The sequence below is a fragment of the Talpa europaea genome (genome assembly GCF_964194135.1).
Source record: "Talpa europaea genome assembly, chromosome: 1".
NCBI lineage: Eukaryota > Metazoa > Chordata > Mammalia > Eulipotyphla > Talpidae > Talpa > Talpa europaea.
In genome coordinates this window covers 6,482,582-6,505,486 of record NC_140073.1, presented here as the reverse complement: position 1 = coordinate 6,505,486, position 22,905 = coordinate 6,482,582, and the positions used below count along the sequence as shown (strand labels likewise).

The 22,905-nt window shown below is 59.4% G+C and overlaps 1 protein-coding gene across 1 annotated transcript; it reads left to right on the top strand.

Annotated features, from left to right (window-relative positions):
* Positions 1-1,237: 1,237 nt before the first annotated feature.
* FADS2 (fatty acid desaturase 2) lies at positions 1,238-21,673 on the top strand (the record flags this gene model as incomplete). The annotated part of the gene is made up of 12 exons (XM_084252780.1): positions 1,238-1,444; positions 6,354-6,464; positions 7,969-8,166; positions 8,279-8,380; positions 11,458-11,583; positions 16,209-16,269; positions 16,625-16,701; positions 19,829-19,926; positions 20,175-20,271; positions 20,567-20,646; positions 21,149-21,274; positions 21,622-21,673. 12 exons carry the CDS (start codon positions 1,238-1,240, stop codon positions 21,671-21,673), a joined length of 1,335 nt encoding a protein of 444 aa, XP_084108906.1.
* Positions 21,674-22,905: the final 1,232 nt, after the last annotated feature.

Below are 22,905 nucleotides of genomic sequence, written 5' to 3'. Positions count from 1 at the left end.
TCCCAGAGTTGGGGGGTGGGCCCTTCCCCTGGGGACAGGGATGCTCTGCTGCTCCATCCAGCTAGGGCTGGGGGTCTGCCGCTGCACCCATACCTAGGAGAACCACCCCTCCAGCCATCCCTTTGGTACCCCAGCTTTATTTCCCAGAGTCTGTCCACCATCACAGCCCCCTGCATGGTGCGCGTCCTTAACGCTTCCGGGAGCTCCCTGAGTTCGGGCAGGGCCCGTCGGGTTCGTGGTCGCGCCCCCACCTCCCCCCACCACCCTGCCTAGAAAGGAAGCGGCGGTCCCGCAATTCGGTCCTAGGACCGTGCGACTCCAAGGCTCGGAGCCCCGGACGAGCACGAGAAAGGCTAATTTCTCCAGGAAGGCTGCAGGCGGGCGCCGGCGTGGAGAGGCAGACAATGTGGCGATCCCGGAGTCTCGATCCAGCGGGCTGGGGAAGGGCGTCCCCCGGCCAAGCCGGCCCCGGGGCGCAGCGCGTGGGCCGCGGGGTGGGGGTCGCGGGGTGGGAGGGGAGCCTGGCGCGGCCCGCAGCCCTCCGGCCCGCCGAGCCCCGCCGCCGAGCCCGCTTTGTGCCAGCATCAGGTGCACAGCCCGGGATCGCCGAGCGCGCGCCGCAGGCCCCGGGGCGCGCGGAGCCCCCGGCCGACCCCGCCTCCCCCCGGCCCCTCCCCGCCCGCGCTCCTCGGGGATCGCCTCGGGAGCCCCGGGCCGGCGCGGGGGGGCGGGGGAGCGCGCGGGGAGGGAGGGAGGGAGCGGCCACGTCGCCCGCCCCGGCGCGGAGCTCGGCGGCGCGCGGCGGGCGGGGGGGGCCGGGACCGCCGCTCCAGCCCGCTGGCCTTCGAAAGATCCTCCTGGGCCAATGGCAGGCGGGGCGACGCGCCCCGATTGGTGCAGGCGCTCTGCTGATCACTGTGGAAACCCGGGCGGCCGGGAGCGCGGGAGGATGCGGAGCCCCGGGCGGGGGGGCCCGGGGGGGCGCGCGGAGGGGGCGTCGGGGCCCTGAGCGCCCCGGGAGTTTCGCTGGAGGCGAAAGTCCACGGCGGCCGCGGGCGGGGCGGGCAGGGGCCGCCGGGGGGCACTCGGCGGCCGGGGCTGCGCGGGGCGAGGCCGCGGCGCCCGGGCGGAGGCGCGGGCTGGGGGAGGGGGCGCGGCGGGAGGCGGAGTAGGGGAAGACAAAAGCCGGCGGCGCGGCGCGCGGGGCGGCACAGCAGCGGCGCGGGGAGGCCGCAGCATGGGCAGGGGCGGGAACCAGGGCGAGGGCGCCGCCGAGCGCGAGGCGCCGGTGCCCACCTTCCGCTGGGAGGAGATCCAGAAGCACAACCTGCGCACCGACAAGTGGCTCGTCGTGGACCGCAAGGTCTACAACATCACGCAGTGGGCCAGCCGGCACCCCGGGGGCCACCGCGTCATCGGGCACTACGCGGGGGAGGACGCCACGGTAAGGCCGGGCGCCCCCGGCTGCGGGCGGCCGTCGGGAGCCGCGCCCCGGGCCCGGCACCCGCCCGCGCGGCGCGCGGCTCGCGGCGGCCAGGAGCGCGGGAAAGTGTCCGCCGCGCGCGGCCCCTCCCGGAGCCCGTGCGCCGGGGCGGCCGGGCCAGCCGCGCGCCCCGGGACCCGCGCGTCCGCGCCTGCCGCGGGGCTCCCTCGCCGCCGGGGACTCCCCGAAGGGGGCGCTCGGGCCCCGGGGTTTGGGCGTAGAAGATGGCCGCCCCGAGCGCGGGGAAGGCGCGGGAGAGGAGCCAGGTGTGGGGCTCGGCGCGCCGCCCGGGCGGGGGCCGCGGGCGCCGGGATTCTGGTCTGAGAAGCCCGCGATGGCCGCCCCCGAGAGCCCGCCCGGTGGCTCCAGCGCCCACGCTCTCCTGGACGGCCGGGGCCCACCCCGAGGGTCCTCCTGCCTGGAGACTGGACGGGGGAGTCGGTGGAAGGAGCGGGGGGTTTGCAGAGCCTCGGGCGAGAGGGGCCTGGAGCAGGGAGGACTGAGCGAGGCTCGGCTGGCGTGGCAACAGGTCCAGCTGCACCCGAGGTTACTCTGGGACGTCTAGCTCAATGGTCCTCTGTTTCTAAATCCTGCCAGGAATGCCCTACACGCATCCGGCACTTCTCAAGGTGGGGGGGCGTTGGGGAGCCAGGGCCTATCTTAGGAGTAGCAAAACCAGTGCCTATCACCTGGCTCCAGCCTCTGTCTGAGATCCTTGACTTTTTTTTTTTTTTTAAAGATTTATTTATTTATGCATACAAGAGCTGGGGTACAGGCCAGAGATGTGGGGGGTGAGAGGATTCACCAGAGACAGAGCGGGGAAGAGAACAGACAGACTGACTGAAACACACTGCTGGGGGGAGCAGCAGGCGCAACAGGCCAGGTCTGCTGCGCCACGTGGGAATCTCCCTGGCAGGCTGTGGATCGAACTCAAGCTGCAGAGGCTGCAAGCTGCAGAGGCTGAGGAATTGCTTCTTAGTGCAGTGCTTAACCCCTTGCACCACCAGGGAGCCCCCCTGAGATCCTTGACTTTTTTTAAGGTGTAGTTTGAACCCCTTGACCCCAGTGGGAAGGAAGGGACTCTGTGTGGCAGTGAGCTGAAGTGGAGAAAAAAGTCTGGTGGGGTGGAGTACTCTGGCCAGGTGCAGAGGGGCCAGGCCCTGGGGATGTGACAACTCCTTCCCCCTGGAGGTCCCCACCTGTCCTGTTCTGGGTGCGCTTTTGCTGTCCTGGCTGTGGGTCCCCTGGGAACTCTTGATTCCCCAGGCACAGGCTTGGGCCAGGCAGATAGAAGTGGTCTGTTAGCTGGCCAGCGCTCCCACAAGCAGGGCCCATTCGAGGTTGAAAGGAGGCCCCTGCAGCTCTTGACCTCATCCTGTATAGAGGATGGTCCTCAAATCCCCCCACCAAGGGAGAACTTGACCTTGCCTGTCAAAAAAAAGTGGCTAATGTTTGCCCTGCACAGAGCACATTCGCGCAGATGGTTTCATTTATCCAATGATCTGCCTGTCCGTATCTCTTACATCCTTCTTGAGGTGGCAGTGCTGGGACCTCAGTTGGGATCTCCCATATCTGAGACCCACCGCATGACCACCTGCCTTCACTCCTGCCCTTCTCTCTACCTCCCCAAGTCCACCTCTGATCGCTTTCCCTCTGGGCCTCTGGCGCTCTCTGGTCTTGCTGTGGACAGAAGGCACCTCACTGGGGTGCAGGGTGCTTGCTCTTGTCCAGGCAGAGCTCACCCCTGCAGACCTCCCCCGACTTGAGATTCTTAATTTTTAGCAATGATTCATTGAACAAACATTTATTCAGTAGCTCCGTGGCTCGGAGCTGGACTCTGGGCACAAAGGTGAAAAATTCACAGACAGTGACCGCATCTGTGGCTTTGCTTCCCGGCTCTCTCTCAAGCTGGGGCTTGACTGTGGACCTCTGCCCAGAAACCCCCTGCGCCCCCTCTGCCCTCACTCCTGTCCCTGCCCTCTGCTCCCAGCCCCTGCCCTCTCTGCACTGCCTCCTCTTCCAACCCCTTGGAGGCAAGAGGAGGCCAGAATTCCCTCTCAACTGCCTCTTTGCTGTTCTTGTGAAAGGGCAACACATTGAAGATGAGATTGTCTCTGTCTTCCACCCGCCAGGGCTGTCTAGAGGCAGAGGACCTGGCTCGAGTCCCAGCTTCATGAATCCTTAGGCAACACGTACCTTGAACTTCAGCGTGCAGGGCTATGGAATGGGAAGGTGTGTGAGCGCGTTTTTGAAGCCTCTGAACGTTCTACAGTCACGAGGGTCATTACGCGTGTCCCTAGCCTTGTGTGCACTCAGCGGGAAGTTCAATGAGTAGGAAAAGAAGGAGCTTGGAGAGGAACTTGAATGACCCTATTTTTGCAAAAGGGAAGGGGTCCACTGGGCATGTCCTCCCTTCTGTTCCCCTTGTGCCTGGAGGGCACCCCTCTTAGTGTCTACTGCCCGGCCCCAGTACCCCTGGGTATGTCGCTTATTCCGAGACTTGCGCCTCACGCCCAGGCTGCCCCTGCAGGGCCTCCCCATGCAGCCTGCCCTCGCCACCCCGGGGCAGTACATGTGCCTGGCAGCAGAAGTGGGGGCGTTAGTGCCTCAAGCCCCTTGGCCAGCGGGAGCTCTGCCCTGCCAGCCTCCGTTGCTTCCTTCCCTTGGAGGGTCACAGCCCTGGGGCTTCCTGGCTGGCCTGCACCTCCGCTGTGGAAAGGCTGTGGAAAGGAAGTTGCGTCTCCAGTGCAGAGCTCGAGGTCCCTCCTCTGCATCCCCACCTCTAGCAAGTTGTGCCACCGTGACCAACCTCTTGGGCTGTGGTCCACAGCATCGTACACCCCAAGTTTGCTCCTCCCCAAGCCCTGGGCCGGGTACCCTGTGTGTGAAGCTGGGTTAGTGCCTTGCCTTGCTCTGCAGAGAAGGCTGGCCTGGCCAGAAACAAACTAAGGGTCCCGCATGCTCAATGTGGGGGAGGAGCTGGTGGCTCTCTCCAGAGTGGGGCTGGGAAGATGTCCCTGGCAGGAGCTAGATGGTGCTGGGCTCTGGCAGAAGCAGGAAGTATGACTTGCAGGCTTCCGTGTGGGGATCTGGGTGTCCTGCCTTCTCTTCTGCAGCCCCAACTTCCTGCCCCCCAACATGCATCTACTCCACTGAGGGGCTGATTCTGTTCTGCTCTCTCAATGGCTTGCCACTGCTTTCTCTTCACCTGTGTCTGGGCCTTCTTTCTGGAAAGTGGCTTCTCCCTGTTGATGAGGAGAGAGCCTGGTTCCATTTCTTCCAAAATCAATGTTTGGATTGGCCCTATTTTCTCTTGACCCATGGCCTAACTGGCCTACCTTGCACCTGCCAGAAACTTACATAACTTAGCAGCAATTGTGAGTCTTTTGCAAGCAGATTCTTGTCATCCGTGACACATGGAAGAAGGAGAGGCAGGAAAGGGTCAGCCGGTGGAACAGACTCACAAAGCAACACTTTGAGTGGAGGAAAATGGCCCAGAGTTTTTCAGAAAGTCTGTGTCCCCTGAGCTGAACAGAAAGGGAAGGAGCAGAGAGAGGACTAGCAAGTGTTTTCAGAGCAGAGGCGGGGAGGAGGCCGGGGCTCCAGGGCTGCCCGGCTCTGCCCACTCTAAGCCAGCTGCCCCACCCGCCGCAGCGCCTGGGAGAGGCCCAGAGCTCCCGCGGGTGGTAGAGTGGGTGGGCAGAGCCGCCTTCCACAGCCAGGGCATCACCTCAGGCCATGACTTTGGAGAAAGGAATGGAAAGTCCTTGATAAAGTAGTTTCCTGAGGCACAACTGCTGTGTCTGATAACGAAACGATTTGTCTACTTTTCATTGAGGTAAAACACGATATTCTGAGGGTGCACCCAGCTATTGCCCGGCTCGACCGCCCCCTCCAAGCCTCTGCCCAGGAGGAGACACCTCACACAGAAAGATCCTGCCCTGAACTGCCCCCGCGACCCCCCCCCCCCGCCCTTCCAAGGGCTCTGGGCCACCTCAGCTCCCTGCACCGGGGCAGGAGGGTGGTGGAGGGAGCCAGGGTGCTGTGTGTTACCTCCAGGGAGCTTCAAACCCCTATTTCACAGATAAAGAAACGTGCACGGGAAGGCGACCCCAGGTTATAAGTGGCAGCGCCGGGGTCCTTCCACATTTCTGCCTCCCCGCGCACGCGTGAGAATTTCCTTCGCACCTGGCGGCAAGGCCTCCTGGCAGTGACCACTGAGATACTGGGGTCAGGGAGGGGGAAACATTTTTATTCAGGAGTTGTCAGCATTTCCCCCTACATTTAAAAAAACTTTGAACTTTTCATACAGAAACGTGAACATCTAAAAAAAGTGAACATCTAAACGTGTCACCACATTTCTGCCTCCCCATGCATGTGGGAGTTTCCTTCGCTCAGTCACATGGAAATAAGTTTTATGGTGACAACCTGATGTCTTCACCTCCTTCCAAGAACAGGGATATCCTCTAAGATCCCCCATTTTTGTCATATTGAAGAAAGTTAATATTCCTTGCTGTGGTCCCATCACTGGGCCTTTTTTCACAGTCAGAAATGCCTGTACCTAATTTTGCATTTGTCTTTGGTGTAAGAGGACCCCCCAGGCACATTTCCTTCCCGGCCGGTGCCCAGGCACTCAGTGGAGCCCGCGAGACTCAGTGTCCTTCCTTGGCCCTGCCCAGCCATTGCCCTCGCAGAGCACATCTGTCAATGCCTCAGGAGCTCGGTGGCCGGGCTGTGAGATGGGCACTGAGGCATCTGCCCAGGGAGAGACCCAAGGGAGCAATGGGTGCCGAGTGGTGCTCTTTGGTGTCCAAGCGGGACCCAGTTTCTGCTGGTGCACCCTGCCCTCACCACCCACCCTGCTCCCCAGGACGCCTTCCAAGCTTTCCACCGTGACCTTGACTTCGTGCGCAAGTTCATGAAGCCCCTGCTGATTGGAGAGCTGGCCCCCGAGGAGCCCAGCCAGGACCGCGGCAAGAACGTGAGTGGGACCTCGGGGCCCAGGAAGGAAGGCAGGGTTGCAGCCCCCAGAGCAAGGGAGTTCTACCCCAGTCAGGGGAGCCACTGCTTATCACGGGGGGGGTCAGCAAGGACTCCAAGCCCCTGCTGACCTGGGAGAATATCCTTCTCTTAGTGCCAGCCTGGGCTGGCCCCCCATCTTCTGGAAATGAAGGTAATGAGTTCCCAGTCTCTTCATCTCTGGGGCCTGCCTCAGAGGCTGGACACTTTGCTTTTTGTCACCCCCACGCTATTGTATTTGCTCTTCTAGGAGCCCCACGTCAAGTCTGTGTGCCCTAGAAGGCCTGCCTGCCCTCCCCTCTGCACCGCCCTCCAGATAGTGCCTTCACCCCTCGCTGGAGCTCACCTCGGGCTCCATCTTCCACCCTCTGGCCCCCTTCCAGGCAGACAGCTTCATCTCCCTGCCTTCTCTGGTGGGCCGCCCCTCTTTCTGACCTTGCTTCTCTAGTTCCCTCTTGGTTTCCCCACTTTCACTGCTGCTTAGAAGGTTGGTTCTTCACCATTTATCACCCAGGCTCCCAGACCCCGGCTTCCGCCACCCATCCACCACCCTCTCTGCCCTTCAAGCACCCTGTTTATGTCCCAGCTGATTCCTTTAGGCCCCTGTCCACGCCTTCCGCGCCTGCTCCTGGCCCCTGCCGCCCAGCTACCCTCCCAGGCAAGCTCATCCCTCAGAGCCCTCCTGTGCCCAGTGCCCACCTAGTCCTCTTGCCTAAGTGAGCTTTGGGGGAATAGGTTTTGTGTCTGATGGGATGCCAAGACCAGTGGAGCAGTGTCTGTGGTGGAAAATGCAAATCCTTTTGTGAGTGTTAGAATCCACATAACATAAAATTCACTGTCTTGACCATTTTTGGGCATACAGTCCCGTGGCTTTGAGTACACTGACACTAAGCACCACGAGCCAGCTGCCTCCTGAGCTTTTCATCACCCTGGCCTGAAACTTGATCCCCACTGGCACGATTCCCTCCTCCCCCATCTCCTGGGCAACACCATTCTGCTTTCCACCCATGGACCTGCCTGTTTCTGGCACCCCAGAAACGTGCGGCCACACACACACCATCTGCTCTTTGTCTCTGGCTTATCTCACTTAACATAATGTCTTCAGGGCTGGTTCATGTTGTAGCGCGTGTCGGAACTTCCTTTTAAGACTGAATTATATTTCATTCCACCTTGTGGACAGATCGAATTTTGCTAGCTGTTCCTTGCCCAGCATCGGCGGCGTCTGCTATTTATGTAACCGAAGCACACTGCTCTGCACATGCGTCCACCTGCAAGCTTTGGAGTGGGCGCCTTCCTTCGCCACTTAGTTGGCAGAGTTAACACCCTTCCCAGGCTGAGCCAGGCCTGGCCAGGTGGGGCGGCCGGCTTCCTCCGGCTACAGCTTCCAGGGCTGTGCGGTGGGTGTTGAAAGGATGTCGGTCCCCCCAGAGCGACGGGGCGGTCAACCCCTTCCCTGTGCTCAACAGTCGCAGATCACCGAAGACTTCCGGGCCCTGAGGAAGACGGCTGAGGACATGAACCTCTTCAAGACCAACCACCTGTTCTTCCTGCTCCACCTGGCCCACATCATCGTCATGGAGAGCCTCGCCTGGTTCATCGTCTCTTACTTTGGCAATGGCTGGATCCCAACCCTCATCACGGGATTTGTCCTCGCTACCTCTCAGGTGAGGGACAACCTTGCTGTCCCTGGGAGCCCCGCCCAACTCCCCCAGCCCGCAGAGGCCTGGCACACTCTGTGACCCTGGCGTGGTGGAACCTCTGTGACCCTCTCCCCAGGCCCAAGCCGGCTGGCTGCAGCACGATTACGGCCACCTCTCTGTCTATGAGAAGTCTGCGTGGAACCACATCGTCCACAAGTTCATCATCGGCCATTTGAAGGTAAGGCGCTGTCAGCAGCTGGGGTAGCCTGGGCCTCAGCAGCCGGGGTATCCCGGGCCTCTGTGATGAGTGCTGGACAGGCGCTGCCCCACATGCCTAGGAGGCAGGTCCCCACTGCAGTCAGTATTGGAGGCCACAGGGTGATGAGGCAGGTCTGCATGGATGCTGGGCCTTCCTGCTGGGTGGGCCAACCTGCCTGACGTACCTCATTAGGCCCGGAACTGCGTGCTGCCTCTGATACAGGTGCATCCTTTTGATTCAGCTGAGTTCATTGTTTGCTCCCTGTGTGAATGCTTATCTTTGGGCTGGGAAATGAATAGTGCCCTTGACTGTTGTGCTTTCTCCCGTGAACTCAAACGCACATCCCATTCTTTTTTCCCCGTGGGGGCCAGAAAGCACAAAGCAAGACTCAGAGCAGCAACTTGCTCAGTTGACCTTCCCAGTGGGTGTCATTGGTGCCCTTATCTTAATAGTAGCCGTCCAGGGCTGTGAGTCCCTCAGCAGCAGTGAGTCCCTCTGAAGCAGCAGCTTCAGAAGTGCAGGGGTGTGAGGAGCAGGTGTTGCCACCCTGTCAGTCTTTTTTTTAAAAGATTTATTTTTACTTATTTACAAATAAAAGAGCTGGTGTGCAGGCCAGAGGTGCAGGGCATTAGAGGATTCACCAGAGACAGAGCGGGGAGCAGAACAGGTGGATTCACTGAAATACACTGCTGAGGGGAGCAGCGGGGGGACAGGAGAGGTCTGCTGCGCCCTGCGGGTCAGCTCCCTGGCCGAGGATCGAACTTGTGCTACAGTGGCTACGGATAGCTTGATAGCGCTGAGACTGAACCCCTTGCACCACCAGGGAGGCCACCCCCCATCAGTCTTCAGGGAGGGAACTTCAGACAGGATAAGGATCCGTTGAGCCACTGGATGAACCTGGTTTAAACCCTGAAGGTTCTGCACTCACCCCCAGTGGATGGGGAGGCTGACCACACACAAAGCTCAGCAAGTTTGTGCAGAGACAGATTGCCCTTGCCAGGGACCTTGTGCTGTTCCGATAGGCATTATCTCCTCAGTTCTGGAAACCGGTTCTCGCCAACTCTCTGTAGCAGATCACCCTCCACCCCAGTTTTTCCCCCACAGTGTCCAACTGCTTCCTAAGAAAGGCAAGGATCTAGAAATTTCCATCTCGCCCCAACCTGGCTTGGGAAGAGCATTACATCTGGGTTACACTTACTTCCCTGCTGCCCGACGACATCAGCCCTTGGCTTACAGGCTCTGGGGCTGAGGGTGAGTGGCCCTCATGCAAGTAACCATTGCACAGCAAGCGGTTAGCCTGGCCCTTAGTCTGAAGGCTCTGAGAACCTGGTATCCTTCCAGAATTTGGGGGCTGAGGGTGCACAGAGCAGAGCGCCTTGTTTCATTTTATGCTCTTCTCTGTTGGATAAAACCCTCCAGTGTCAGAAAGTAACATTTTATTCCCAATCCATGTTCCCCCACGCACTTGACAAAGATGGGCTGTGTCCTGTTTCCAGATGCTGGGTGGGGGCCAAGCAGGCCTGGCCCGCCTGACAGAAGGGCCTTGGCGCACAGCTCCTGCGTCAGATGGACGAGGCCGGAATGAGGGCTGGCCTCCACGGGGAGCGTGTGCTGATGCAATCTGGGACATCAGGGTACTCTGGGGAGACGGTCACAGGCTGGAGGGGGTCATAGGCTCCTCCAGGCTGGCCGGGCCCTGTTGACCGAGTCCTTTGTGCTGTTTGCAGGCCAGTAACGGGGATGCGCAGCTCACCCAGGGGTGCCCCAATGTGAGGAGGATCTGTAGGTCCATCTGTTCCTCTGGCCTCTTTGCTGGGCACAAAGGGCCTCATTCAGGGAGGTCCCTAAGTGTCCCGCACCTCAAGTCTGTGAACCGAGCTGGGGAGGACAGCTGACAGTGCTGGGGCCCTTGGCGGGCTGGGGCCGCTTCTTGGCGCAGCTGTAAGTTCTGGGTGTGAGCTCGAGTCCCGACATGCCTGCGTCACGCCCAGCGGACATTTCCGCAGGGGATGACCTTTTACAAAGGCAGTTCAGAGCTGTCACCCATCTGCCTTAAGCCCTATTATTGCTCGGCAGGCACACGGACAAAGCGCAAACTGAGGCCCTGTGCCTGCTAGACTGCTTCTGGAGGGGGAGATCGGGAAGTCTAGCCTTTCCAGAGCCTCATTTCAGGGCCCTGGGATTAGGGTGAGGTGAGCTAAGCACTCGCCTGTGTGCAGAATTCAGTGGGACACCAGAAAGAGTCAGTAGATAAATACCTTTTCAATACAGTCTTTTTTAAAAAACCAAAACAAAGTAAAAAATAACAACATTGAACAAAATACGAAAATTTTAGGTAAAGATCGGGACCATGCTAGTCTATTACAATCTGAGGCCAAAGGAAAAAACTTTGCCTATTTGTATTTCTTTTTCTAGCGGTTGACTTTTTTTTACCTCCAGAACTCTAAAGTGGTTGAAAAACAGTTAAAAATGGAGAAGTCAGTGTATTACATCACAGTTCTAAGTTTAAACATAATATTTTATTTCTTTTTAAGTGGATGAAAAATGATCTAGGATCATCACTTGGTTCTTTTCATGTGAAAGTGAGATGAGCCGAAGGTGGATTTTGACAATATGGTCCATGGGTTTGTTCTGTCAGAGCTGGGGACACGCAGGGGCCCTTGCTGCAGGTTCTGGCCTGGCGAGGTCCTGGGCCTCTGACCCAGCCGAGGGTCCTCCCTTTGGCTTCTGGAAGAGTCCTCACACTCCCTCCTCACACCCCCGCAAAATGCAGGGACTACCCTACACTTGCTGAAGTGCTTGCCAGGAGCCCCTCACCCCCACTTCTAGGGCCGCGGGCTTGGAGGGATGGGGTGATGCACTTCTTTCCGGGGTCTGGGCCACAGGGGCCACCAGCGCTCTCTGGAGTCAGTACTCGTAGCCCCCCCCCCACCCCCTCCATCTCTGGGGGCCCGAGCCTCTGTGTGTAACAGGTAGGCTCCGCCTATCGGGGGTCCCGGGAATAGTCCCCTGAGGACTGCCTTGCTCACTCCTGTTCCCCTCCGCCCCCTGCACAGGGTGCCTCCGCCAACTGGTGGAACCACCGCCACTTCCAGCATCACGCCAAGCCCAACATCTTCCAGAAGGATCCAGATGTGAACATGCTGCATGTGTTTGTCCTGGGCGAGTGGCAGCCCATTGAGGTATGGGGTGGGGGGCTGGGGAGAGGGTGCTGACATGGGCGGAGTCTGGCCTCCATGTAAATATATGTGTATTTATATATTTTTTTTCTCCCCCATGTAAATAATGGACATGAGTCCTTATCAGAGTTTTAGGTCTCTCCCTCCTCCTGTTGGCCAGGCTACTGTTCCGAAGTGGACCCAGAGGGGCTGAGGGGGTGGGCACGTTTCTGCTGCTTTAGCTTCCAGGCAAGCATGAGGCCAGGTCTTATACCATCTGATCCTGCTAACAGTCCACCTTGTTTTTATACTTCCTTTATTTCTTTTGTTGAGAAAACACCTGTTGTAAGCACTTATTTATTTTTGCATAGAAGAACTGGAGTGTAGAGGTATGAGGGTGGGGGTGAGAGGATTCACCAGAGACTGAGTGGGCAGCAGAACAGGTGGATTGACTGAAATACACTACTAAGGGGAGCAGCGGGGAGACAGGAGAGGTCTGCTGCGCTCTGCGGGTCAGCTCCCTGGGCGGGGATCGAACTCAGGCTGCAGCAGTGATAGTGCTCAGCCTTAACCCCTAGGCCACCAGGGAGGCCCCTGTTCTAAGCATTTAAATAGTGAAGAAACAGACAAAGTTAAATAAGTTCAAATCAAACAAAACCACACCAAACAAAGCAAATAAATAAAAATAAAAAGGGAGTCTCCTGTTATCTCCATCAGCTCCTCTTTGCCCCAGATACCACGCCCATAGTTGACCATGTGCTGAAATTCTTCCGGATATTTTCAGTGTGGTATAGACATGCTCATATCTGGTGGCGATTTTTTAATGGAAACTTACGTCTCTTCTGCACTTTGCCCCTCGCCCCCACCCTTGGGCCTCTTTCTGAGAGTCCAGTCTGCCAGGCTCCACCAGGGGTGCCCCTGCATGACCCACACTATTTTATAACTCTGACCACTCGGTGTGCCTCAGTCTTAATTTAATAAAAGCACACCCAACGCAGTCAAAGAATTTCCTCATTGAACACAGTCCCAAAAAATCAAGAGTCAGTACTGGTAGCCCCCTCCATCTCTGGGGGCCCGAGCCCCCGTGTGTAACAGGTAGGCCCTACCTATCGGGGGTCCCAGAAACAGTCTATAAATGCTTTGCTTTTTGGAAGTGTGTGGGTGATGTAAACCCAAGCCAGGGGCCCCCTGCTGCCTCTATGCAGAGCCTCAGAATCGCGGGCTGGCGCAGAGGAGGGGCCGGGTCAGCATCTGCCACGCAAGTGCATACACGGGGTCACACAGCCCCGTGAATTCCCAGCAGCGCTGGCATCCAGGACCAAACAAGGAGAGGAGGGTGTCGGTGCCCCCTTACTCCCGTTTTGTGTCTCTCCAAGAGAGAAACATGAGCAGAAACGGGTTTTCTGGGACATTCTCAATTATGAGGAAATTGCCAAAATCCACTCCTTTGGAAGCATTGCCCCCCTTGGCCGGGCGGGATTCTCTACCAAGGCACTTGTGGGCATTTCTCTCGTAGGGCTCAGTTAGGTTCCCTTAGCCGTGTCTAGAGAGTAGAACTGACGCACTTGGGCCTTGCTATGTGAGGACAAAGGCTCGCCTTGCTGAGGCTCTGGGTTGAAGAGCCGTTGGCGCCTTGACAGATGTCCCTGGGCCCCTCACAACAGAACCAGTCTCACTGGCTCCTCTGGCAGGAAGGCGCCTTTCTTCTCGGGGCGGCCAGTGAAGCCTCTCCCTCTCCGCCTCTCCAGGCTCTCCCGAGGGCCGGCTTCAGGGCAGGGGGCGGGAGGTTTCAGGGTTCTGGTTGTCCAGTTGCCAACAGCATCTGAGAGACATGGCCAAGACAGATGCGTGGTGAGGTCCGCCTCTTGCACGCTGGGGGCAAGGCCAGTGGTTCCTGGAGCCCTAGTTGAGCTGACCCCAGGCATCGGCAGGGCCATGCCACCCTGGGGCCTCTGGTGTCAGTGGACCCTGGTCCCCTGCCAGGACACGTGTCACGGTGGCCCCCGGAGCCAAAGGCCAGGGCTCTTATCTCAGATAAACAGAGATTCATATCCTTCATGCTTAGAAAATTCTTGGTACATGTTGTTATTAGCGTTTCAGGGGTTCACTTTTGCCAGCTGGCTTTTGGATGAGGTGATGTGACAGGATGAGCTCACCTGAACCCCAACTTCTGGTCTCCGCCCCTCTGTCCTCGGGGATCTCGTGGGTCCGTCCTCAGCACACACTGGAAGCTGGTGGCAGCTGACTTTCCCTTCCAGAAGGACGTGACCTCTGTATGTGCAGCCTTTCTGGCCAGAAATAAGGCGACTCTCTCCGCTTACTCCAGCTCCTTTGATGGCTCTTGGAAAGGCTTTAGATTTTTCTTTCTGTGTCCTGTGGGGGTTTCTTTTTCGATTTAATCCTACATTGTTGATATTTTGTCATTATGGTGGAGGTTTCTTCAGTAGTCAGGAAAGTTGTTGATATTTGACTGTTGTCCTGTGTCTGTGATTCTTCAGTTTTGGGCGCTCTCTGCTACGATGGGCTTCATTTCTGGTTTGGGTTTTATGGCTTCACTGGCACTTGCAGGACAGTTAAACAGAGGTGATGTTGGCACCACTGAGCCCTCAGACGCCGCGACTGTTCTGCGTCCCTGCCTGGGACCTTGCTTCTCACCCATCTGGCCATGCCCCCTGCCTCCGTGGTTGTCCTCAGCTGACCCCAGCTGCCCGCTCCAGGCAGCCCTTCAAGCCCAAGGCCACTGGACTAAACCAGTGACCCCTAGGAACAGCCATGCCCTTGGGGCCCCTGGTCTGGAATCTGGCCTCGCTGCTCAGGCCTGGTCAGGCCCTCACTGCTCTGTGTGTTTGTAGGTTACCAGTGGTGGGGGCTGGGCGCAGTGACAGTTCCCTCCCCCAACTCTGTTCAGACAAGGAAGGCCCTTGTTCCTCAAGACATTTTGTTCCAAAGATTAAAGTTCCCTGCACAGCCCCCGGCACCACCTTGGCCTGTAAACCAAACTAGCCTTGTGGTTTGAGCAGAGGCTGAGCCCTGGAGAGTCATCCCGAGGGGCAGAGGGCTGTGGAGCTCCGGAAAGCCAGGCCAGCAGTGCTGCCCGCCCTGGCCTGGCTGTTAGCTTCGGCGGGGAACATGCCCCTGTTTAAAGTCTCCGAAGGCTGCCCCCCTGTCCTTCCGAGGGATCCCTCCCTAAGCGTCTCCCCATAGTTCCCCCTGGGGGTATGGCCTCTCTGACTGCCCAAACCTGAAGTAGGGGGTGAGCTCTGAGGGCAGCCCAGGCAGGTGGGGCAGAGATGTGTGGGCGAGGTTCCTGTCCGGGGCCAGAGAAGCCTGCAGACCGAGGCTGAGCCTGTGGGCCGGTCTCCGGCTCCTGGGAGGAGGTTCGAGCAGGACCAAGGGAACCCTGCCTCTGTGCATCCCTGGACTGGCTGCTGGAACCCCTGAAGTGGCCCTTCTCCCTCCTCCCTCCACTGGGAGCCTCCCCAGCTGGGACCACCGGGTCAGCCTCAGCCTTGAGTGGATGCACTGTGGGGATGAAGGAGTCCCTGCCAAGGCACAGGAGCCACACAGAACAGCGGGGCTCATTCTGGTGGGTTCAGCTGGGCGTTGGCCAGGGTGCCAACGTGCACGACCTTGGGACCAGACGGGCTGTGCTCCCCGGGGCCTCCCAGGAGTCTCCGTGCCCTCCCCCATGATGGTGGCCCTCGTGCACTCACCTGAGGAATGGGTCAGTTGGCCTAGACGACACAGGATTTTTCCATCCGGAACAGGCTTTGGTCTCCTGAGTGCCCCTTTAGTAGGAGTGGGCCCTGGGGGTAGCACCTGGCATTTAGGCCCATGTTCTCATTGGCGAGCCATCCCAGCCTGGGCCCCACATGCTCCCAGCATCTCAAGCAGGTACAGGGGCTGCTCTGAGCAGCGTCCTTTGGTCTTAGTCCCTGAGGCTCAGGGTGGGCAGGTCCCCAGCTGGGCCCAGGAATGAAAGGACTCCGGGGATCCTGAGGGGCCATGGGTCCCCCGTTGGCATGCTCAGCCAGTTGGCATGTATAGTGAGGATACTCACTTTAGCCCTGGCACCAGGCTGCGGGGGGCTCAGACTCCATGGGAGGGAACTGGTGCCTTGGGTGGGATGTGGTGACCAGGTGTGGCCCAGGGGTAATTAGCTCTTGGGGATTGCCGGAGCATCCGTGGAGGGAGGTGCTCCCAGCCTGGTGGCTGAGCTCCCCAGGGCAAGCCCCTGCTGTCCCATGCCTTGTGAGTCTTTCACCTGTGTGTTCACTCAACCAGTTATGGAGAGCCTGTCGCCTGGGTCGGCTTTTGGGGACTCATATCCCAGCTGGGCCCACTTAGCATGTGGCTTTGGACAGTGACTGAAGGCCTACCATGCTCAGCCCCTTCAGAAACACCAGCATCCTGGGCTACTAGGCCTGTGCGGCAGGCAGCTCAGGCGGACACTCAGCCAGGGCTCCAGAATGTTGCCTCCTGTTAGCCAGAGTGGTGGGGGCTCAGAGGCCTGAGGGGCCCAGCCTCAGGGGACCCAGGGTGTGGATGGGCAGGAGAGGGACAGAGGCCCTGATGGCTGGAGGAGAGGCCAGGAAGGGTGCGGAGGCCTGAGGGGCACCAGGCCCTCACGATCTCTGCTCTCTCCTCAGTACGGCAAGAAGAAGCTGAAATACCTGCCCTACAACCACCAGCACGAGTACTTCTTCCTGAGTGAGTGTTCAGGGGCCCTTCAGCCACACCCTAGACCCCAGCTCGCTCTAGAGCTGTCCCTCCTGTCCCTCCTCCCACCACGTGCTCTTTCAGACCCAAAAAGTGACTCTGAGTCTGCTAGGGAAGGGGCCACTGCAGCTACCCTGTGCCATCCCCAGCCCACGGTGCCAACAGGACACAGGCCCAAGGCAACCAGATGCTGACCCAGGGTGTGGTGGGGTGCTGCTGCGTGCTGTCCCCACGGATTCCACCCCGCTCCTTGGCCACTGGGACCCCAGTTTCTCTGCCCATCCTCAGTGCCCCAGCCCCCCGAGCTGCCAGCCTGGAGCCCTGAGTACCTCTGCTCTTCCCGCAGTTGGGCCGCCGCTGCTCATCCCCTTGTACTTCCAGTACCAGATCATCATGACCATGATCGTCCGCAAGGACTGGGTGGTGAGTGGGGGCACCGCTGCCGGGTGCAGGGAGAGGGGCCTGGGCCAATGGACGTGTGGGGCCTGCACTGCAGCCCAGGTGCTTCCGTGGGGCCTGCGGGAACCTGGTCTCCTCCTGGGGTGACACCTTGGCTCTCCCAGGAAGGGACATCTCTGAGCAGGCAGGGGCAGAGAGGCCATGTCTTAAAGCTGTTGCTCAGCACATGGCTGGGAGCCCAGTGGGGAGCCACTGCCTTTGCAGAGCCTCCTCAGAAAGTTCCTGAAGGCAACTGAGCCAAAAATGGCCGCCCACCCTGCCACGGCTCCACTTCGGCTCTCGCCCTCCCTGTATACCCCTGCTACCCTTGAGACCCCGAGAACCGGGTCATGCCACATTGTGGTGGTAAGTGGAGAGTGGCTGGGCATGGCTGAGGAACCAGGTGTGTTTGCTAAGACTTGCCACCAAGGAGCACTAGCTGATGCCACAACTGTCAACTGACAGCGTTACCTTGGCCCCGGTTCTGCAGGCTGGAAGACCAGATGCCCGTGCTGCAGCTGGGGGTGCGGGGATATGTGTGTGGAGGGGGTGCTGGCCTCGCTCCTGGCTGTGGGTGGCTTTGGCCTCCCGTGTCTCTGCACATCATCTTTCCTCATTGTCTGCCTGCATCCAAATTTCCCTTTTCATAGGACATGGTCACGTGGGTTAGGGCGCACCCCGAGGACGTTGTCCCAGCTCAGGACTTCTGCATCCACCCTGCGTTCTGACATGGACTTAGGGGTTAGGACTTCAGCATAGCATTTTAGGGACACTGTCTAGTCTGTGGCGCTGGGCCTGATAGATCCTGCCTCCAGAGAGAGAGAGAGAGAGAGAAAGGGACCCCAGGGGTCTCTACAGCCCGGTGCACGCTCCCTGGCCTTCTGACCACGTGTGACTGCACAAGAGGAAGCTGCCCGAGGGAGTGGCCTGCATGCAGCAATCGGTCACCTCCGGCAGAGCCTGCTCCCGGGATAGTCACTTAGTAGGTAAACTGATGATGACGCTGAGACGGAGAGTTGGCGTCTTGCCCACCGAGATGCAGTGGGTGGGGTAGGCACCAGGACCAGGGCATTCTGATACTACGTCCTGGACTTGTCCCTCAAGTGCAGCCACCAGTCCCTCCATGACAGTAGCTTGTGTCTGGGTTACATGTTAAGGGCTTCAAAGTATTTTCACGTTTTCAGCATGAGAAGGCCAAGTCTTCCAAGCCGCAGTTGCAATGCTGGACAGAGCCTCCTCCTCAGCATTCTGCTGAGCAGTTCAGCTCAGAGGCCCGGGCTGGGCCGGGATGTTGGGGTGACAGGGAGAAGGCCCTCCCCTCGTGGGCCTGGGTGTACCTGCACTAGGACTTAGTAGGTAAACTGAGTTTTCTCCAAAGAGCTCTTTGTCAGGACTCCAGCTTCTGGGAACAGCTCAGCGCTGCCCTCTGCATGAGGCCTTGGGACTCTGAGCGCTGAGCAGGTGCGGGCTGTAGGAAGCTTCTGGTTTAGGTAGGTACTGGGAATTTGACCCCAGATCTCCTGCCCCTGTCAGCCTGCTGTGGCCCCTGGGGCTTACCCGGTCCCCCGGGAGGCCACAGCTAAAACGGAACTTGAGCCCTGCTGTGCTGGGTCGGCGGAGGCTTTGCCGACAGATGACCCCTGGCATGGATATTTAATCATTTTTTGCAACACACTTTTCCCCCCAGGGAACAAAGCAACAGAGAGAGCAGGAAAGAGACTCAGCCTGGGCAACCGAACACCATCATGGCAGAGCCAGGGAAATTGGAAAGGCCCCTGAGGTTCAGGGCCCACCTGGCGGTGGGGAGCTCGGGTCCCTGCCCTTGTCCCTTGCAGGGGAGTGTAGGGCTGGGGCTGGGTGGGAGGAGCCAGCCTCCATCCTTGGCTGCATCTGTAAAACAGGGGTGGTGTGCTCCGGGCTTGGTACTGGGGGAGCTAAGGCCGAGAAGCCCCTCGCTCGGGTCCATGCCCACGTGGGGCAGAGGCAGGCCCACACGTGCTTCTGCAGCTGGAACCGGGGCAGTGGCTCTACAGGAGTGGCTCTGATGGCCAGTTGGCAATATCTGGTGGTATTTTTGATTGGCACAAATCGGGGGAGATAGAGTGTGCTGGCATCTATCCGGCCGGAGAGGTTGGTGAACATTCTTCCATGCGGAACACAGCCCCCGCTACGAAGAATGAGCCAGCCACATAGGTGAATGTGGAGTCTGAGAAACCCTGAGATAAACCCCAAGAGCTCTTAAGGTTGATACGCTCTAAGAGCTGGGAGGAGGGGGGGTTTCCACTGCTCTGGCAGCATGCCCATTGCCACATGGGGATCTCCAGGCCTCACCCAGTGGGAAGCCCCTCAATCTGACACCACTGCCAACCCCCTGTCTGTCTGTGAGTCGTCTCTGCTGGTCTGACTGCTTCCCTTCACCTGGAACCCTGAAACCAGGGGCCGTGTACCCCTCTACACATAAAATATGTCAATAAGCACAACTCCCATTAGTACAACTGTACTAGTTGCTTCTCTCCACCCCCCATCAGGCCCCCACTGCTGGCCCCCCAGGCTCTCCCTGTCCACAACTGCCCCCCCTTTTCTACTGTTGGCTGAAATAAAAGTCTCTATGATGCTCAAGGAATTTATTAGTCAGACTGAGGATTTGAACCTTGTACAACGGACTTGATCCTGTGAGAGCTGTTCCAGCAAGCGCAGGCTCGGGTTAGTTTATACAGGCAGGAGCCATGCGTCACTGACAATAAAATTGTAATCATCCTTGCGGGCAGGGCCTCTGGTTTCAGTGTTTGCAGGTGAAGGGAAGCAGCAGAACAGCAGAGGTAGGACTTGGAGGTGGACAGGGAGCCCATCCTGGCCCCCATCTTGCTTCTTTCCGAGAGCACACAGCCCCCCTTCCCGCTGCTAAAACACTCAGCATTTCTCTAGAAACGGACAATTGTGCAAACAGGCATCAAATCCGGGGCGGGCCTGGTGCCCAGCTTCCTAGAGCCTGACGGGGTTTCTTGGACAGTTTTGCTTAGCAGAGAGGTGAGATATCATCTGCCCTGGCGGTCAGGATGCTGTGCCAGGGAGGGCAGGGCAGTGCCACGTCTCACCGTGTTTCTCTTTGCAGGACTTGGCCTGGGCCATCAGCTACTATACCCGTTTCTTCATCACCTACACCCCTTTCTATGGTGTCCTGGGAGCCATCCTTTTCCTCAACTTCATCAGGTGCCTGAGTTTTGCTGGTTAATCATGTGTCCTGAGTGCTGGCATCGTGGGGGTCCTTGACGTGAGGCCCCAGGTCAAGAGGTTCAGGGGCCACTTCTTGCTGGGCCTCACGTCCTGGCACCGCAGCAGGGGCACAGCTTACCCCCCCACCCCACACCTGCCCTGGGCATGTGGGGTGGTGACCTCCACGGGTGCCCCCCAGGACCACAAGCCCTGGGACGCCAGCGCTGAGCTGTGCCCTCTGCCAGGTTCCTGGAGAGCCACTGGTTCGTGTGGGTCACGCAGATGAATCACATCGTGATGGAGATCGACCGTGAGCCCTACCGCGACTGGTTCAGCAGCCAGGTGAGGGCAGTCAGGGCCGAACCTCTCTAGCCCCATCCTGGGCACCCAGAGCCTGACTGCCCAGGGACCCTGGCTCTGGCCGGGCTGTCCTGGGGCTGCTGGGGTCTGTTTGCTGGCCAAACAAGCAAGGGGTGGGGATCTTTAGGAGCTAGTGGGGCACCTGGGTGGACTAAGGACTCCAGCAGGAGAGCGTGACACAGCGGGGTGGCCCTGAGACCCTGGGTAAAGCTGGGCCACGGGAACATTCCCTCTGCTCCTGGCTACTCACCACCACCACCATCCCCCCTCCCCCCAGCTGGCAGCCACCTGCAATGTGGAGCAGTCCTTCTTCAACGACTGGTTCAGCGGACACCTCAATTTCCAGATCGAGCACCAGTGAGTGTCAGCATGCGGGCAGGGAGGTGGCATAGCCCCTTCTGGGCAGAAGCAGCCTGGGGCTACCTCCTTCTCCCCCCTGACCCACCTCCCCCAGTCTGAGAGCTCAGTTTGCAGCCAGCCCACCACGGGGAGTGGGCTCCCCGCTGTTCCTCCCCTAGGCCAGTTGGTGCCCTGGCCTGGCGACCACTGCCTGCTGCCTCGCGGTGCCCAGCTCTCGCTTCAGGGCACTTTCCCTTTGCTCCCCTGATGCGGTGAGCGCAGCTGCAGGGGCCTGAGCCTTCATTGACAGAGAAACTGAGTCCCCAGCTAGGTCAGACAGCAGCCTGGACAGAATCCAACTCCCAGAGCACACACATGGTCCTGTTCATGAACCCCCCTGCATTTGCCCCAAACCCCCACATGCCAGCAGCCCCAGAGGGCACCAGGGAGGGCTGTGGGCAGGGTGCTTGGCCACACCAGCCGGCACATGCGGGCATCCTCACACGTGCCCTCCCCCCAGCCTCTTCCCCACCATGCCCCGGCACAACTTCCACAAGATCGCTCCGCTGGTGAAGTCCCTGTGCGCCAAGCATGGCATCGACTACCAGGAGAAGCCGCTGTTGCGGGCCCTGCAGGACATCCTCAAGTGAGGAGGGACCCCCGGGTGCTGGGCCGGGGTGGGGACCAGAGGACATGGTGGGGCCACCACAGTGGAGTTGGTGACCGTGGTGGTGTCCAAAGTGACCAGGCCTGGCCCACGGGCCACCTTCTTGCCAGGATGTCCTGCTTCTGCCTTGGGCTAGAGAGGACCTTCCCTTGTCCTGCCACAGGGAGTTCCCTGGGGAACCCTAAGCTACTGCCCTGTGGGCCCCAGTGGCTGTGGCACCCCCGGGTCACAGCTGAGACCCTGTCACGGCCTCTGCAGCCTGCCCACTCCCTGGGGCTCCCTGGTCCCACCCCCCTGGTCCCTGACTCCATCCCCCTTCTTCCCAGGTCCCTGAAGAAGTCTGGGGACCTGTGGCTGGACGCCTACCTCCACAAATGAAGCTGCAGCCCTTGGGGTGCCCATGGGGGAGGGAGGGCAGGTAGGGGTGATGACCAACGGGCGGGTGGGGTTTTATTCTGAGGGGTGTTTGTGGGGCTGGGGTACACACCAGCTCACAGGCCTCGGTTTCGGTCTTTCTCTGGTTTTCCCCTCCGTTTCCACTTCACTTTTCCCTCCAGTGCCCTTCCCTCATGGGGCCTGCCCTCTGCCAGCTCAGCCTTCTCCCCACCTCCTGCCCCCAAGGCCAGTGGTCTGCAGACCCAGCCCACCACCAGGCCTCACACTCCCCCCTTCCTCCCTCAGGCTCTCTCGAGGCCTGTGGGGTAGGGTCCTTACCGGGCAAGGCGCCTCCCTGACCCTCCAGGTCTGGCCCCAGCTCCCATCTTCCTTGGCTCAGACCTTGGGGTCTAGGGAAATGCCTTTCTCACCCCCGGGGGCACTCTGGCTCAGGGTTCAGCGGTTCCAGCCATGGTCCTACCAACTCCAGAGCCTGTGACCTTGGGTCCGATGACACTGAGGACTCAGCACAATACCAGCAGAGGCCAAGGCCAGGTTGGGGGTTTCCTGGCCTGGAGGTGCTGCCTGGACACCCCACCCCTTCAGATGTCTGTCCCAATGGGAGACCTAATCTGGAGCGACAAGACCCTTCTAGCCGTGGCAGTCAGGCCCTGGCGGTGCAGGCCCTTCAGGCTGCAGGAGGGTACGGGGGCCTGGGGCTTCCATTGCAGCCTCCCCACCAACACACACGTGTCTGGGGGGCTGGTGAGGACGTGTGCTTTCTTACTTTAACTCTCTTACATCTTTTACTGGCTTTTTAACCTTTTGCTACAGGATACATTCTGATGAGGCGGGGTTTGGCCACGGGGCTGGGCCTTGTGACAAACTGCCTTTCACCTCAGGCCCCTCAGTAGGCTGAGCTGGGCTCACTCACTGAGGCTGCTGCTGGTGGGGTGGCACTGGGGCAGAGGGAGAGTCTGGGAAGAGGTGGCCCTGAGGAGAGGGGGGCGTGTGGGAACTGTGGTGAGGAGTTTGGGCTGGAGGCCAGCTGCTGAGGGGACGGAAAAGTGAAGTGGGGGACCCTGAGATGAAGCAGTTGGAAATCTAACCCACTAACCGTGATTAGCTTTGGGGAGGGTGGGGCAGGAGCAGGCTCAGAGTGGGGACCTTTCGGGGGGCTTCTAGACCCCAGCTCTGGCCAGCCAGGAGGTCAAAGCCCTCCTGCCTAGAACACA